The sequence below is a fragment of the Brassica rapa genome, chromosome A01 (assembly GCF_000309985.2).
Source record: "Brassica rapa cultivar Chiifu-401-42 chromosome A01, CAAS_Brap_v3.01, whole genome shotgun sequence".
NCBI lineage: Eukaryota > Viridiplantae > Streptophyta > Magnoliopsida > Brassicales > Brassicaceae > Brassica > Brassica rapa.
In genome coordinates, this window is record NC_024795.2 from 13,471,675 (window position 1) to 13,486,065 (window position 14,391).

Here is a 14,391-nt window from a genome sequence, read left to right on the forward strand (position 1 = left end):
AATATAAATGTAAATAAAAATATTTATTTTCTCTTAATTTTTACATTGAATTAAAATATGGTACGCAAATAATAAAACTAAAAAATTAATAAAATATTATTTATGAATATAATTTTAAAACTCTATTTCTGCACATGGTGCAAGAAAACACCTAGGCCCTGTTCGTTTGTATATCTGGAAGATGCATCCAGATGATCCATTTAGATGTCTTACCCAGATGCTCCATCTGGGTGTTGTTCGTTTCTTCATTTCGTTCATGCATCCAGATGAATCATTTGAATGCAACTATGTTCGTTTGCTTTTCATTTTTTAATTTTCATATGCATCTAGGTGGACTTGTTATTAATAAACTGACTAAAATATAATTTTTACGTTTCGGCAGAAAAATAGCATTTTTACGGTTTTGGCCGAAAATATTTTTGCGGTTTTTGAGGAAATATGTATTTTTCGCGAAAAAATGCATTTTTATGGTTTTGGCAAAAAAATATGTTTTATGGTTTTGGCGAGAAAATATATTTTTTCCGGTTTTGGTGGGAAAAATGATTTTTGCAGTTTTGGCCAGAAAATGATTTTTGGAGTTTTGGCGGGTATATGCGTTTTTTGGGTTTTTTTTAGGGGGGGGGGGGGGAATGTGTTTTTTCGGTTTTGGTCGAAAAGTGTGGTTTTACTGGTTTAGCCGGAAAATGTCTTTTTATGAAAATGTGTGTTTTATGTTTTTTGCGGAAAAACGCATCTTGCGGTTTTGGCGGAAAAGTGTGTTTTTCAGTTTTTGCGAGAAAATGCATTTTTTGGTTATAGAGGAAAAATGTATATGCAAAAAAATAGAATTTACGGTTTGAAAATAATATTTTGATTTTAAAAAATCATTTTTGTCATTTATCATTTTGGACTGAACTAGATGCATCTGCATCCAGATGCACCATCAAGACTCACTTTCATTTGGGTGAGAATTTGAGATGAGATTTTAAAAATTCAGCTGGGTGATCCATCTAGATGTAGCATTATAATGCACAAAACGAACATCAATTTGCATCTTCATCCAGATGGATCACCTGGGTGAGCATCACCTGGGTGAGCAAACGAACAGGGACCTAGTTTAATGATATAGTAGATGAGGATTGTGTTACATAAAAAAAAAAAAAGCAGAGGATCAAATGATGTGGTGGCCTTAGAGGGTTTTAACTCAACTAGATCCGATGTCCGCGCTACGCGCGGAAAATGTTTGATGTTTAATGGTTTATGATAAAAAAGGGTGAAAATATATATATATATATATATATATTTTGTTGGTCAGTTTAACTAACTTTTCATGGTGAGTCAAGGAAAAATAACTAATTGTACATGGAAAACTTTTTTGTATCCATAACTAATTATATATTATTTAAAAATTATTTAAAGCTTTTCTTTGATTTTTGAACAATATATTTAATGTTATTAGAATACTTAGCAAATTATAAAGTTTAACAATATTTTGGCTCTACACACAACCAAAATCAGTCGGGTAAGGTACACACATAAATATATGAACATAAATATAGATACACACATTTTTTTAATTAGAACAACATACAAATGCGAACAATACATATTTTAGTTAATAAATTATATTGTATGTTTTTCTTAAGTTGGATTAATCTTTGTGAATACTAATACAAACACGACGCCTATATACTACAAAAACTATGGTTTTATTTTCTCAACAATTGTAAACACAACCTTTATTTATCATACCAAAGCCAATGATCCCTTCGCTCTAATTCATTGGCTTCGTTCCCTCCATATATTGACTTAACGCTCCTTCTTTCTCACTCACTTCATCACATTCCTACTACAAATTTTCAGAGGCAGAAAGCACAAAAGAAACTATTCATTTTATGTTATTTGGTGGAACTCTATTTAAAAGACTTTATAAGCTGTCTTTTTAAAAAAATATAATCGTAAAGGTTTGTGCAAATAAACAATACAGAAACAACGAATAATATTTATACTTTATAAGGCCCTCTACATGTTTACATAAGCCTTTATAAGCATTGTTTATATTAAGTCTATGTTAATTTGCATGTAAATAAATAAAACATGGACGAAAGTCAATATCATTTAGTAATGATCAGTGATAAACATAAGTTCAAAAATAAGCAAAAGGTAAATAAAATCAAAATAGTCCAGAGCCAAGATAGCTCAAATGTTGAAAGCCAAAGTATGAAAATAAAACACAAAATAGTCTTTAAATAAAATGAAAACCAGTACTTAATCCGCAACATATTCTCCCAACATGTGAGAGTATAACTGGAGATCTAATTGCCAGACTTAGCACGTTTGGCTTCACCTGATTCAACCATTTCAGAACCTCTCTTCACCCTCCCATCCACAGGTTCCTCAGAGACAGTTTCTACCAAAGCTTTTACAGGTTCAGGAACATCAAGAGGGAGTACTTTTGTGACAGTCAGAGTGTGTATCTCGCCTTTAATATTGCGATCTGATACCTTGACAATGAACCTGTATGTCCGTCCGATGGTATCAACCAAGGTCTGTGGCACCGGGATTAAGTGATCATCGCCCATGCTCTCATTGGCCTATCATAAATTGGAATAGTTGTTAGAATAAATATACTAAGCTGTATTGACATAGAGGTTAGTAATCACCTCAAAGTAGCTCTCAACCAACTCAGATGCTTGTTTCCCAGTCAGCTCACGCCCAGCTTCACCAAGGATAACAAAAACCGCATGGTCATTGTTGTCATAAACAGACAGCTTTGTGAGGTACCTGCCATGGAAGAATATTAAAAGAATGCACAAAAGTATGACTGAAATATAAACTATGATACTTACTGTGGAACACCATCTACTTCATGTTTTCCACATTTCTTGCACATGAGTGATGTAGGCCCTTTGATTGCCTTAGTATGGCACACACCGCAGCCAATATAATACCAAGGAGAACCGTGGAAAACAGCATCAACAGTTGCTGTGCACTCAAACCAAGTAACCTGCCACAATGAAAATACTTCCATCACAATTCATCAGCAGGTACATTTTTAAACTGAGTCTTCTTGGTTACTTGAGTGTTTAGACAGAAATTCGAAATAAAGATGATGACTACTGCAAAGAACATGTTGAGATCAATATAAATGGATGAGACTTTACGCAGAATGGATGAGTCTTCTAGACAAATGAAATCATATACGGACATGTCAACAAAAAATAGAACTGGGAAAAGAAGTCTCAAACATACATCCCACACCAACCAAATAACCTTCTCATAATGCATTTGTAAAACGTGGGAAATATATTACCTTTGCTGCTTCCTGCTTGATATAGGAGAATAGCTCCCCTATCGTCATTGTTTCAGTCTTTGTGACCACATTTGCATCAACCCTATTAGCCACATCTAAATTTGAGTCCAACCTGAAGAAAATGTGAAACCAAAATGTAGTTAGACTGAAATTACACATTCAATTTCAACCAGAGGAATACCTACCAAGTGACATAATCACGGGTTGGTTGAACATCAAAGTCCAAAAACACCCGAGAGGATGACATTGAAGCAAGAGCAAGAGCACCTGTTGCATAACCTTTGTTAGTCATAAAATAACTATAAACCATTAAAAGACATTCAGTATGCTAACCTCCAAAACGTTTTGGGTTGACAGTGGTTACTAAAATAACCCTTGGAGTGCTTCCATGTGACTTGAATTTGGCACAAAAGTCTGCTGCAGCCTGGTCCCATAGGTAGAGCTTCATCACTGGTCCACTACAATTAAAATAAACCCAAGTGATTAGAGAAATAGTATACTAATAGATCTAAGACACTGTGAATGACTTACTCATGAGTTTGAACATGGAGCAAAACCCGCCGGGTCGAAGCTATTTCCTCTTCGTCAAGCACCACACTGTCATTCAGTGTCTGCCCATTCACCAGTTTCAAGTGCCCAACATAATCTGCAATAACAAATAATAGAAACTAATGCTGATTAGCTTTACTTAGACAAACATATTTATAACCAAAATCTCATCAGTATAACCAAAATCTCATCATATACTGCAACAGAATAAAAAAAAAGAACTTGGTACTCCACATCTAAAACTGACAATCAATACTTATAACCCAAAATCTCGGATGCTACCAAATAATTCTCTATCTACTAAATAAAAATAAAACATGATACTCTACAACTAAAATATACAAATTTACTTATATATACAGAGCCACAGATGTTACCAAATAGTACTTTATCTATTTAAATCTGAGGATATGCTAAATACAACTTAAATATTTAAGATCAAATCAAACAGTTATCAAAATCAATGTGAAGTCGATGAGTCTTACCGTAAAGATCACCTTTGAGGTCACATGCTGCCTCAAACTCTTCGTAACTATGGAAACGGAACCGATCATCAGGGAAATTAACCCGACTGTCCTCAAGATCAGAGAGAACAGAGTTCGAAGTGAAACTGATGACTACCCTAGGCTCAGCAACCCGGTACATGACTTTGCTGTTTGATCCGAAACACTTATTCAGTCTGTAGACAGATCCTGCTTTCATGTGTGGCAAGTAGGTATCAATCCTTGCTGATGGGATGAAACCTTGGATAACAGTTCTCTGTCAAACATGTAAAAACAACGATCAATTGAGTAAATATCAAGACCGTAAGAATATATAAACTTTTTAAAAAATTTCAGATCGAACCTGTTCATCAATGAGGAGCATCTCTAGACCAATAAGTGTTTTTGTAAGCACATTTCGAGCCTCCCAGAAATGGATGAGCCGAAACCTTAACTCCCCTTCTTGTATGCCAAATGAGACGTCTCTAAAAAACAACACCTTATCAACCTTGGCGGAGGAGCGAACCTGAAACAAAGGGAGCACAGAGAGGTTTTGATTAGACGCTGTAATGTGAGACAATTCGCATAGGTTTAAAGGGAAGACGTCTGCTAAAAGGCGAATGTGAAAAGAAAGCCAAAAAAAGAAATCGTATGCTCTCCCTTCCGCACGGACATCACCACTGACCAGAGAAAACTCGCAGTGATAGAGAGAGAGAGAGAGAGAGAGAGAGAGAGAGAGAGAGAGAGAGAGAGATGGGTTTGATATCAAGAACGAATTAGACGAAGAACAGTAGAAGAAAAACATCACCTTATCAACCTTGACGGAGGAGACGGCGGTTGATCCGCTTGGTTGGATCGGTACAGCGGAGGAGACAGCGGGCATAACCTTATGGACCTTGGCGGAGGAGACGGCCTTTTTACCGGTTGGTTGATCCAGAACGGTGGAGGAGACAACATCCTTGCCGTTTGGTTTCTTCACAATAGGATCGTCGGAGACTATGGCTTTCCCGTTCGACTTCATCGCGAGAACAAATTGAGAGAGTTTTGATTGAAAAAAAACATGAAAGAAGAGATTTATAAATAAATGGAGAGGAAGCCATCAATCAAACCAAAACGGACAATTGATTACTCTACAGTTTGGTTGCAGTGGAGATGGTGAGCCAAAACGTCGTTCAATCGATGAAAATCTAGAGGAAGAAGGAAGATGAAAAGTAAGAAGGACTCGTGTAATGATCTAGGGTTTGATATTGGGCCTCAATGGGTTATTTTTTATTGCAAATATTATGTGACAAATTCAGAGCCCAAATAATTCTGATTACATGGCCAAATAATTTAATCTCATTGGCTGATTTTTTTTCTTACGTGGACACGCTCGCGAGGCTGCGTATCGAGCTTTTAGTATTGTTTTGATATGCCTTTATTGGAAAAAAAATATTCTTCTTATCCTCTTTATATTCTCACTAACCTTCTCTCGATGTCATCCTTAAATTACTCTCTAATTGTTTAATATATTTTTTTCACCTCATCAATTCATAAGTTAAATAATTTATTAATAAATCAATTACAAGCTTGATTCCGCAACAAGTCTCAACCAATTAAAATTCAGGTGGGGCTCAGTTTTTTTTCTTTTTTTCTCTACAGATCGTGTATCCTCATTCCTCTATTGATGAATTGAAGCTTTGAAAATATGTAATATACATCCATTTTTTTATGAAATTTGTTCAGGAATATCATTATAATGAATTTTACATAAGAGTGATAAGAAAAATGTAAGATTTGATGAGTATTTCGAGAGACTGAAAATGCTTTTTAAAACTATACTAGATTTTGATATGCGCTTCGAAAACGCGGGTTTTATGGGTTATATACAAAGTTGGATATGAGATAGTATTTTGAGTATATTGAGTATTATTATGTTATAAAGTCGTATTATATCGAATACATAAATTTATTTAAAATTATATAGCTTATGAATAGGTTTATTCGAGATTTTTATATACGCTCTTATTTAACTATTTCTGAAGTTAAAAATTTACCCAATGTTTCACGATATGTTCAAAACCTACCCAGCTTATACGGTCATGCGAAAACATGCCTAATCTTTTGTATAATTCAAATTACATACCCAACATTTTGTTTTTGTTCGAAAACCTTTTATTGCCGTTAGTCCTTAAGCGGTCATTAACGTACCGTCTAATCCTAGTTAAGGTTCATGACAAGTGTGTAATGACGTGTATTATCTCTTGTATTAACACATTAAAGAAAAAAAAAATTCAGTCTAAACTTTTAACTTCCACGAAGACGGAACAAAAACTCTTGTCCTCTCAAACTCAAACCTCTCACTCTGAGAATCTCAATCTAACACTCGGCAAAGACAAAAAAAAAAATAGTGGCGAGTTCATATTCCACCAGACAAGAACATGAGGTAAATTTCTTACTCAATTTTGCCCTAAATTTTTTCATAGATGGTAACAGAGGGTTTTTAAACTTTTGGGCTTTCACACTTTCTATATTTCAAGTCGCTGATTTAACCATAATAGTGATAGAAATCATTGCAATTTTGGGTTTTTACTTTGGATTTGAAAGGTAGACTTTGTTTCTGTTTATGGGCACCAACTGTTCGATGAAATGCTAATGTGACTGTTTTATTATTTTTCAGTGACTCCTTTGAAGTACGTTTCACCATATATTGGAGGGGAAAGTTTGAAATAACTGAAGGTGTAACTTCATACAAGGGAGGAGATGTTGTTCAACTTGATTGTCTTCCTCAAATGTTGTTCACAAAGATGGCTGACGCACTCGGGAATTCCTTGTGTGGGCAAAGGGTTTGGTACAAACTCCCTAAAGATGATTTCACAGAGCTTAAATTGATGTGCAATGGAAATGAAATGTTTGATAAGATGCTTGAGGCGACAATCTTGTGTAAGGCAGTTCAAATTTTTATGGAGAAAGATGACGACGACATTGATGGTGGAGATGGTGATGGAAGTGGGGATAATGGAGCTTCAGGTGACAGAAGGTCTGGTGAAGGTGATAGAGTGTCTGGTATAGGCGATAATTGTGATGAGGAAATTCTTGAGGAAGATGCGCGAGTGGAGAAAAACATAGAAGGATTTGTGGATGAAGAAGAAAATCACAATGATGAGGTGACTCCTCAGAATTCTGACTGTGAGGTATAAAAAAGGTAGTGGAGTTCTTATCTTAGGCCAAGCATTTGATAGTTTGGCTGAGTTCAAGGAAGCTGTGGTTGATTACTCTTTGAAGGATGGATTCAATGTTAAATTCACAAGATGGGGATCTCAAAAATCTGAGGTTAGATGTGCTGTTGTTGCTGTACATGAAGATAGCAACAATAATGAAGCTGATGGTGATGTAGTTGCACCGGTAACTGAAAAGGATGGAGACGGAAGCACTGAGAATCAAAGATGTCCTTTTAGAATCTACTGCTCCTTTGAAAAGTCTTTAGGGATGTACTTGATCAAGACATTCGAAGATGAGCATTCATGTATACCAGACGGATATTGCACGGTTATTAGGGGTCGTATCATTGCAAAGTTGGCACTGAATGAGATAAGAAGAGATCCTACACTGAAGCCTAAGGCGATGCAAGCAAAGATGGAGGAGAAATATAAGGTGATAGTCTCTAATGATCAGTGTAGGAAGGCTAAACAACAAGCATTGAGGATGGTTCAAGATGAACATGACGAGCAATTTGCAAGGTTAAAGGACTACAAAATGGAGGTTATAAAGTGTAACCCGGATTCTACTGTGGAACTTGGGACATTAACCAATGAAAGTGGAAAAGAGACATTTGATCGGATATATGTCTGTTTAGCGCCTCTGAAGAGAACTTGGACTGCTCACTGCCGTCCAATATTTGGGATAGATGGATGTTTTCTGAAGAGTAATGAGAAAGGACAGTTCTTAGCAGCTGTAGGGAGAGACTCAAACAATCAATTGTTCCCCATAGCGTGGGCAGTAGTGGAAGTGGAGAATACTGATAGTTGGCTATGGTTCATTCAGCTGCTGAAGCTTGATTTGAACTTGTTGGACGGAACAGGGTTCACTTTAATCTCGGATAGGCAGAAAGTAAGTGTTTCACTCTAATCTTCGGTCACTATAATATGTAAATGTGGTTGCTTGCGGTTAAAACATTTTATTTCAATGGCAGGAGTTGATCATTGCCGTGGAGCAGGAACTGCCTAAAGTGGAACACAGAATGTGTGCTCGGCATATCTATGGCAACCTGAGAAGGGTTTATCCAGGAAAAGAACTACCTAAAGACTTGTTTTGGGCAGTAGCAAAGAGTTTCAATGTTGGTGAATATGAAATAGCTCTGAAACAATTGAAGAATTTTGATGTCCGTGTGTATGAAGCAGTGTTGCTTAAGAACCCGCATAACTTTAGCCGTGCTTTTTTCAGCTCTACTCCTGTGTGTGAAGATGTCTCTAACAACTTCTCTGAGTCCTACAACAATACACTCAACACTGCCCGAGAGATGCCATTGGTTGAGATGTTGGAGACAGTTAGAAGGCAAGCCATGATCCGTATGGATATGAGGAAGACAAAGGCTTTTAGGTGGAAAGGAAAATACAGTGAAAAGGTAGCTAATACCATCAAGGCCGAGAAGAAGCATTTGTTTGAATGTCGAGTGATACCTAGTGGTAATGGTATTTATGAAGTTGGAGAGAATAATCATCCTCATACAGTTGATATGGGTGCGAAGACTTGCGTTTGTAGGAGATGGAGCATGACTGGTATTCCTTGCCGACATGCTTTGAGGGTCATATTGAAAAAGAAGCTTGATCCTTTGGATTATGTCTCTCATTGGTACTTGACATCCACATGGAGGAAACAATACAATGATCCAATATGTCCAGTGAATGGAATCAACTTTTGGAGATCATCTGGAGAAGCCACTATTCAACCACCACCAAGAGATGTTCCACAACAAACAAAACAGCAGAAGAAGAGAATTAAAGGGAAAAATGAGTCTCCTCAGAAGAAAAACAAAGGAAAGGGAGTAGAAGCACCAACGAAAAAGAGGGTTAAGCTGACTATCGAAGGCAAGACTACACATTGTAGGAGATGTGGAGTTGGCGGACATAACAGTCGAAAATGTCCTAATCATGGATGCCCGGTTTATAGACCAAGGAAACAACCTTCTGGACTTAGTCAAGATGAAGGTCCAAGCCAAGCCTCTCAAAATTCAAATCTAGGTTGAACGTAAGTAGCCTTAGCCTTTACTTCATCTTATTTTTTAGATTTCTTGTGATTGTGCTTCTTTCTTATTTGCTGTCCTTTTTTGTATTGTTTTGAAGGAATGGAAGTTGGTTATCGAAGGCTGGATCATGGGTCTTTTTGGTATTGTTTTCAAGGAATGAAAGTTGGTTATTGAAAGATGGATCATGGGTCTTTTTGGTATTTTTTTCAAGGAATGAAAGTTCATTTTATGCTATATTAGACAACTTTGAATGACTTACGGCTGTTATTTATGATTTGTATGACTTTAATGATTTGCATGGTTTGAATGATTTGTATCACTCTCATGTAAACTCCCAAATTTTCTTCATTTATCTTGCCAAATTCTCATCAGGTCTTAAAAATACATAAGAACACCAAACTGAAGTTTTACATGCGCACACACAAACTTAAGTCTTACAAGTACACAAACATAACGAGCTCAAGTACAACAATGTTGTATCATACGTGGCATCCACGTAATCAGCCGTTAACTGTCCGTCAGCCAGATGGCACAAGTGAACGTTTTCGCACAAAAACAAAATGTTGGGTATGTAATTTGAATTATACAAAAGATTAGGCATGTTTTCGCACGACCTTATAAGCTGGGTAGGTTTTGAACATATTGAGAAACATTGGGTAGGTTTTGGCCGTTTTCCCCATCTAGGTGGACTTGTTATTAATAAACTGACTAAAATATAATTTTTACGTTTCGGCAGAAAAATAGCATTTTTACGGTTTTGGCCGAAAATATTTTTGCGGTTTTTGAGGAAATATGTATTTTTCGCGAAAAAATGCATTTTTATGGTTTTGGCAAAAAAATATGTTTTATGGTTTTGGCGAGAAAATGTATTTTTCCGGTTTTGGTGGGAAAAATGATTTTTGCAGTTTTGGCCAGAAAATGATTTTTGGAGTTTTGGCGGGTATATGCGTTTTTTGGGTTTTTTTTAGGGGGGGGGGGGGGGGGGGGGTGTGTTTTTTCGGTTTTGGTCGAAAAGTGTGGTTTTACTGGTTTAGCCGGAAAATGTCTTTTTATGAAAATGTGTGTTTTATGTTTTTTTGCGGAAAAACGCATCTTGCGGTTTTGGCGGAAAAGTGTGTTTTTCAGTTTTTGCGAGAAAAATGCATTTTTTGGTTATAGAGGAAAAATGTATATGCAAAAAAATAGAATTTACGGTTTGAAAATAATATTTTGATTTTAAAAAATCATTTTTGTCATTTATCATTTTGGACTGAACTAGATGCATCTGCATCCAGATGCACCATCAAGACTCACTTTCATTTGGGTGAGAATTTGAGATGAGATTTTAAAAATTCAGCTGGGTGATCCATCTGGATGTAGCATTATAATGCACAAAACGAACATCAATTTGCATCTTCATCCAGATGGATCACCTGGGTGAGCATCACCTGGGTGAGCAAACGAACAGGGACCTAGTTTAATGATATAGTAGATGAGGATTGTGTTACATAAAAAAAAAAAAAGCAGAGGATCAAATGATGTGGTGGCCTTAGAGGATTTTAACTCAATATGCCTTTATTGGAAAAAAAATATTCTTCTTATCCTCTCTATATTCTCACTAACCTTCTCTCGATGTCATCCTTAAATTACTCTCTAATTGTTTAATATATTTTTTTCACCTCATCAATTCATAAATTAAATAATTTATTAATAAATCAATTACAAGCTTGATTCCGCAACAAGTCTCAACCAATTAAAATTCAGGTGGGGCTCAGTTTTTTTTCTTTTTTCTCTACAGATCGTGTATCCTCATTCCTCTATTGATGAATTGAAGCTTTAAAAATATGTAATATACATCCATTTTTTATGAAATTTGTTCAGGAATATCATTATAATGAATTTTACATAAGAGTGATAAGAAAAATGTAAGATTTGATGAGTATTTCGAGAGACTGAAAATGCTTTTTAAAACTATACTAGATTTTGATATGCGCTTCGAAAACGCGGGTTTTATGGGTTATATACAAAGTTGGATATGAGATAGTATTTTGAGTATATTGAGTATTATTATGTTATAAAGTCGTATTATATCGAATACATAAATTTATTTAAAATTATATAGCTTATGAATAGGTTTATTCGAGATTTTTATATACACTCTTATTTAACTATTTCTGAAGTTAAAAATTTACCTAAATTTGATAAACGAACCAAACCAATACGAAATATAGGTTGAGGTTCGGGATTGGAAAAACGTACCTATTAGATTTTTTTGGACATTCGGGTCTCTGTTGGACTCCGGGTACCCAAAGTACCTAGAATGTTTTGTTCATATTATGTATATTTGAGTAATTTATATATGTTCTGAATATAAAATATTATTGTAAATTTTGGATTCGTGTTTTCTTATCTGTTATAGTTTCAGGGTTTGGGTAAAATTTCAAATTTTAAAAATATATTTAAAATATTGGATATTTTTTTAATGAAAGGGTCCTAAATACTCGAACCGAGCTAGACTCATTACGTAGCCAAAGTACATAGTAAATTTTACAGATACTTGAATTATTGACTCAGACTGACATGGAACTAAAAGGAGCTGATCTGAACAAAAAAATACAAATATCTAGTTGGATATAAATGTCCAAGATCCAAAGAACTTGGACCTGAAAGAAACCGATTTATATTTGACCCGAAGATCCGAATGCCCAAATCTAACCTTTCATTATATTTTTGTGCATTTTATAAAAGTTAAATTTGTTCAGTTGGTGAAACTTAAGATTTATTTGAGAAATTTTTGGCTAATTCAATAGTATAGATTTGTAGATTTTTTTTGAGCAGTAAAAAAAATGATTTGTTGGGGTTTTGATAATTTTAAACTTATCTTAAATACTAAATTGTTATTTATCAGTAAAATAAAATTAACATAATATATAATTTTTAAACTTATCTTAATTATGAAGTTAATGAGACATATTTAGAGAAGAGTATAATAAAGTGTACATGATATTATATTTTCGTGAACCAAATTTATGTGGTCATATATATAGTATAATCTTTTCGTTTACAAAAAGATATGAGTCCAATAAATAAAAGCTTTGACTAAATGATTGTTAGAGAAATTTAAGGAAACATATTGTTTGTCCAAATTAAAGTAAGACCAAAATATTATTAGTTAATGAAAGGGTCCAAACAACATTTTTTAAGTAGATTTATTTAAACTCCTTCTCTTTTAATAGTATTGATTTATGGGTTGGTGGGGTTTATTATGGCTGTTTTTGAAAAGCAAATTCATGAAATATCATTAAAACAAAGTATACATCATGGATAAAGTAAAAATGTAGATTTTGATGTGTATTTTGAGAGACTGAAAATAATTTTTAAAACAGTGTTTATGAATTGGTGGGTTTATTATGGCTGTTTATGAAAAGAAAAAAATTCTGGAATATCATTCAATAAAGTAGACATCATAGGTAAAGTAAAGAATGTAAGATTTCATGAGTATTTTGAAAGATTGAAAATAAATTTTAAAACTGGTTTTTTTGGTTGGTGGGTTTATTATGTCTGATTTTGATGATATCTTTTCTGGAATATTATTAAAATAAGATGTATATCATAGATATAGATAATGTAAATGTAAGGTTTAGTGAAAATTTAGAGAGATAAAATATTCTTTTGAATGTGTTTTATGGGCATTGGGTTTATTTCACTTTTGTGAAGAAAGAAAAAAATGGGTTACCTACTACATATATTTGAAATGGTCATAGAAGATAATAATATTGGTTTAATCAAACAATATCATCCTAATTTTAAAAGAAAATTTCTGGGTATTTGTAAGAGTACTTGTATTACTGAGACAAAATAGTTCTATTAGAACTATTATTAAAACTATGTTTAACAGTTCTACTGGTATTACAGTGTTGTATAGTAGTACTTAAATGAATTAATATTAATAATAGAAAGATGTATGATGTGAAAATTGATTTTATTGTTTAATCATAATAATACTAATGATAGTTATTTTTCAATGGTATTGTATTTGAACTGATAATGAAAATATTGATGGTATGCTCACACTTTACAAAGATATAAGATGCATGAGAATGTTGAAAATGTCATCAAAGGAGATGGACATATGTTTGAAGAGCTAGAGGAATAAGTATGGGAAAGTGGTTTGAATGTAGAAAGTGATTTGACGCCTCCGATCACCGTTGCAAGGACGGTGACACAATTCTGTATATGCCAACAAGGTCGACCATGTTTCACAATCCAAGGTAATCTATAAGTTTCTCTGTAGGTTTCCTTTGAGATTTGGTTACCTTTCTATAGAGCTAAGATTGTATCAGTTTCTAAATTGATCTTCATGCGATTGATTGTAAAAGCTACGAGTGCGAATAAATGTGCGATGAATATGTTAACCATCGAGATATTGTAATTCGAGGGAGTTAAAAGAGCTACACTTTGGATAGCATGTTTTCTTGTGTATGTTATGTGACTGATTTTTGTTTTTATTCGACGGTGAATTCAGTGGGATTTGTCAGTATTTTGATCATTCCTTTTGTGTTCCAGGTATATATACATATATCGTTCTACTTTTATTTTGATGGTGATTGCATTGAGACGTATCGGTAACGATTAGTTGAGTAGGCCTCAACTGAAAATAACTCAAAGTTTTTGTCTTTCATATTTGACATGTAGTAAAGTGAGGGCCGTATGTTGAGATCTTGTCTTTGTATCTGATCCCATTTATTTTGGTTTCAAGGGGGTGTGAAGGAGAAGGAAGCATTTGGCGGGGTTCTGAATGGTGATATAGACTTGTTAGTGCTCCATACAAGCTCAACTTCATATATGAAGAAGATTCTTAGGCA

At 34.4% G+C, this 14,391-nt stretch overlaps 2 protein-coding genes across 2 annotated transcripts; one reads left to right on the plus strand and one right to left on the minus strand.

Annotated features, from left to right (window-relative positions):
- Positions 1 to 2,050: 2,050 nt before the first annotated feature.
- Positions 2,051 to 5,695, minus strand: LOC117132431 (replication protein A 70 kDa DNA-binding subunit A-like). Its single transcript, XM_033286473.1, has 10 exons — positions 5,132 to 5,695; positions 4,688 to 4,849; positions 4,327 to 4,600; positions 3,824 to 3,938; positions 3,626 to 3,750; positions 3,478 to 3,559; positions 3,293 to 3,404; positions 2,829 to 2,986; positions 2,643 to 2,763; positions 2,051 to 2,573 (listed from the first exon to the last, which is right to left on the minus strand). The coding sequence occupies exons 1-10, from the start codon at positions 5,342 to 5,344 to the stop codon at positions 2,295 to 2,297; spliced, it is 1,641 nt and encodes a 546-aa protein (XP_033142364.1). The 5' UTR covers positions 5,345 to 5,695; the 3' UTR covers positions 2,051 to 2,294.
- A 648-nt stretch (positions 5,696 to 6,343) lies between these two features.
- Positions 6,344 to 9,915, plus strand: LOC103875406. The gene is made up of 4 exons (XM_009153926.3): positions 6,344 to 6,748; positions 6,983 to 8,412; positions 8,495 to 9,549; positions 9,645 to 9,915. Exons 2-3 carry the CDS (start codon positions 7,792 to 7,794, stop codon positions 9,545 to 9,547), a joined length of 1,674 nt encoding a protein of 557 aa, XP_009152174.1. The 5' UTR covers positions 6,344 to 6,748; positions 6,983 to 7,791; the 3' UTR covers positions 9,548 to 9,549; positions 9,645 to 9,915.
- The last annotated feature ends 4,476 nt before the right edge of the window (positions 9,916 to 14,391 follow it).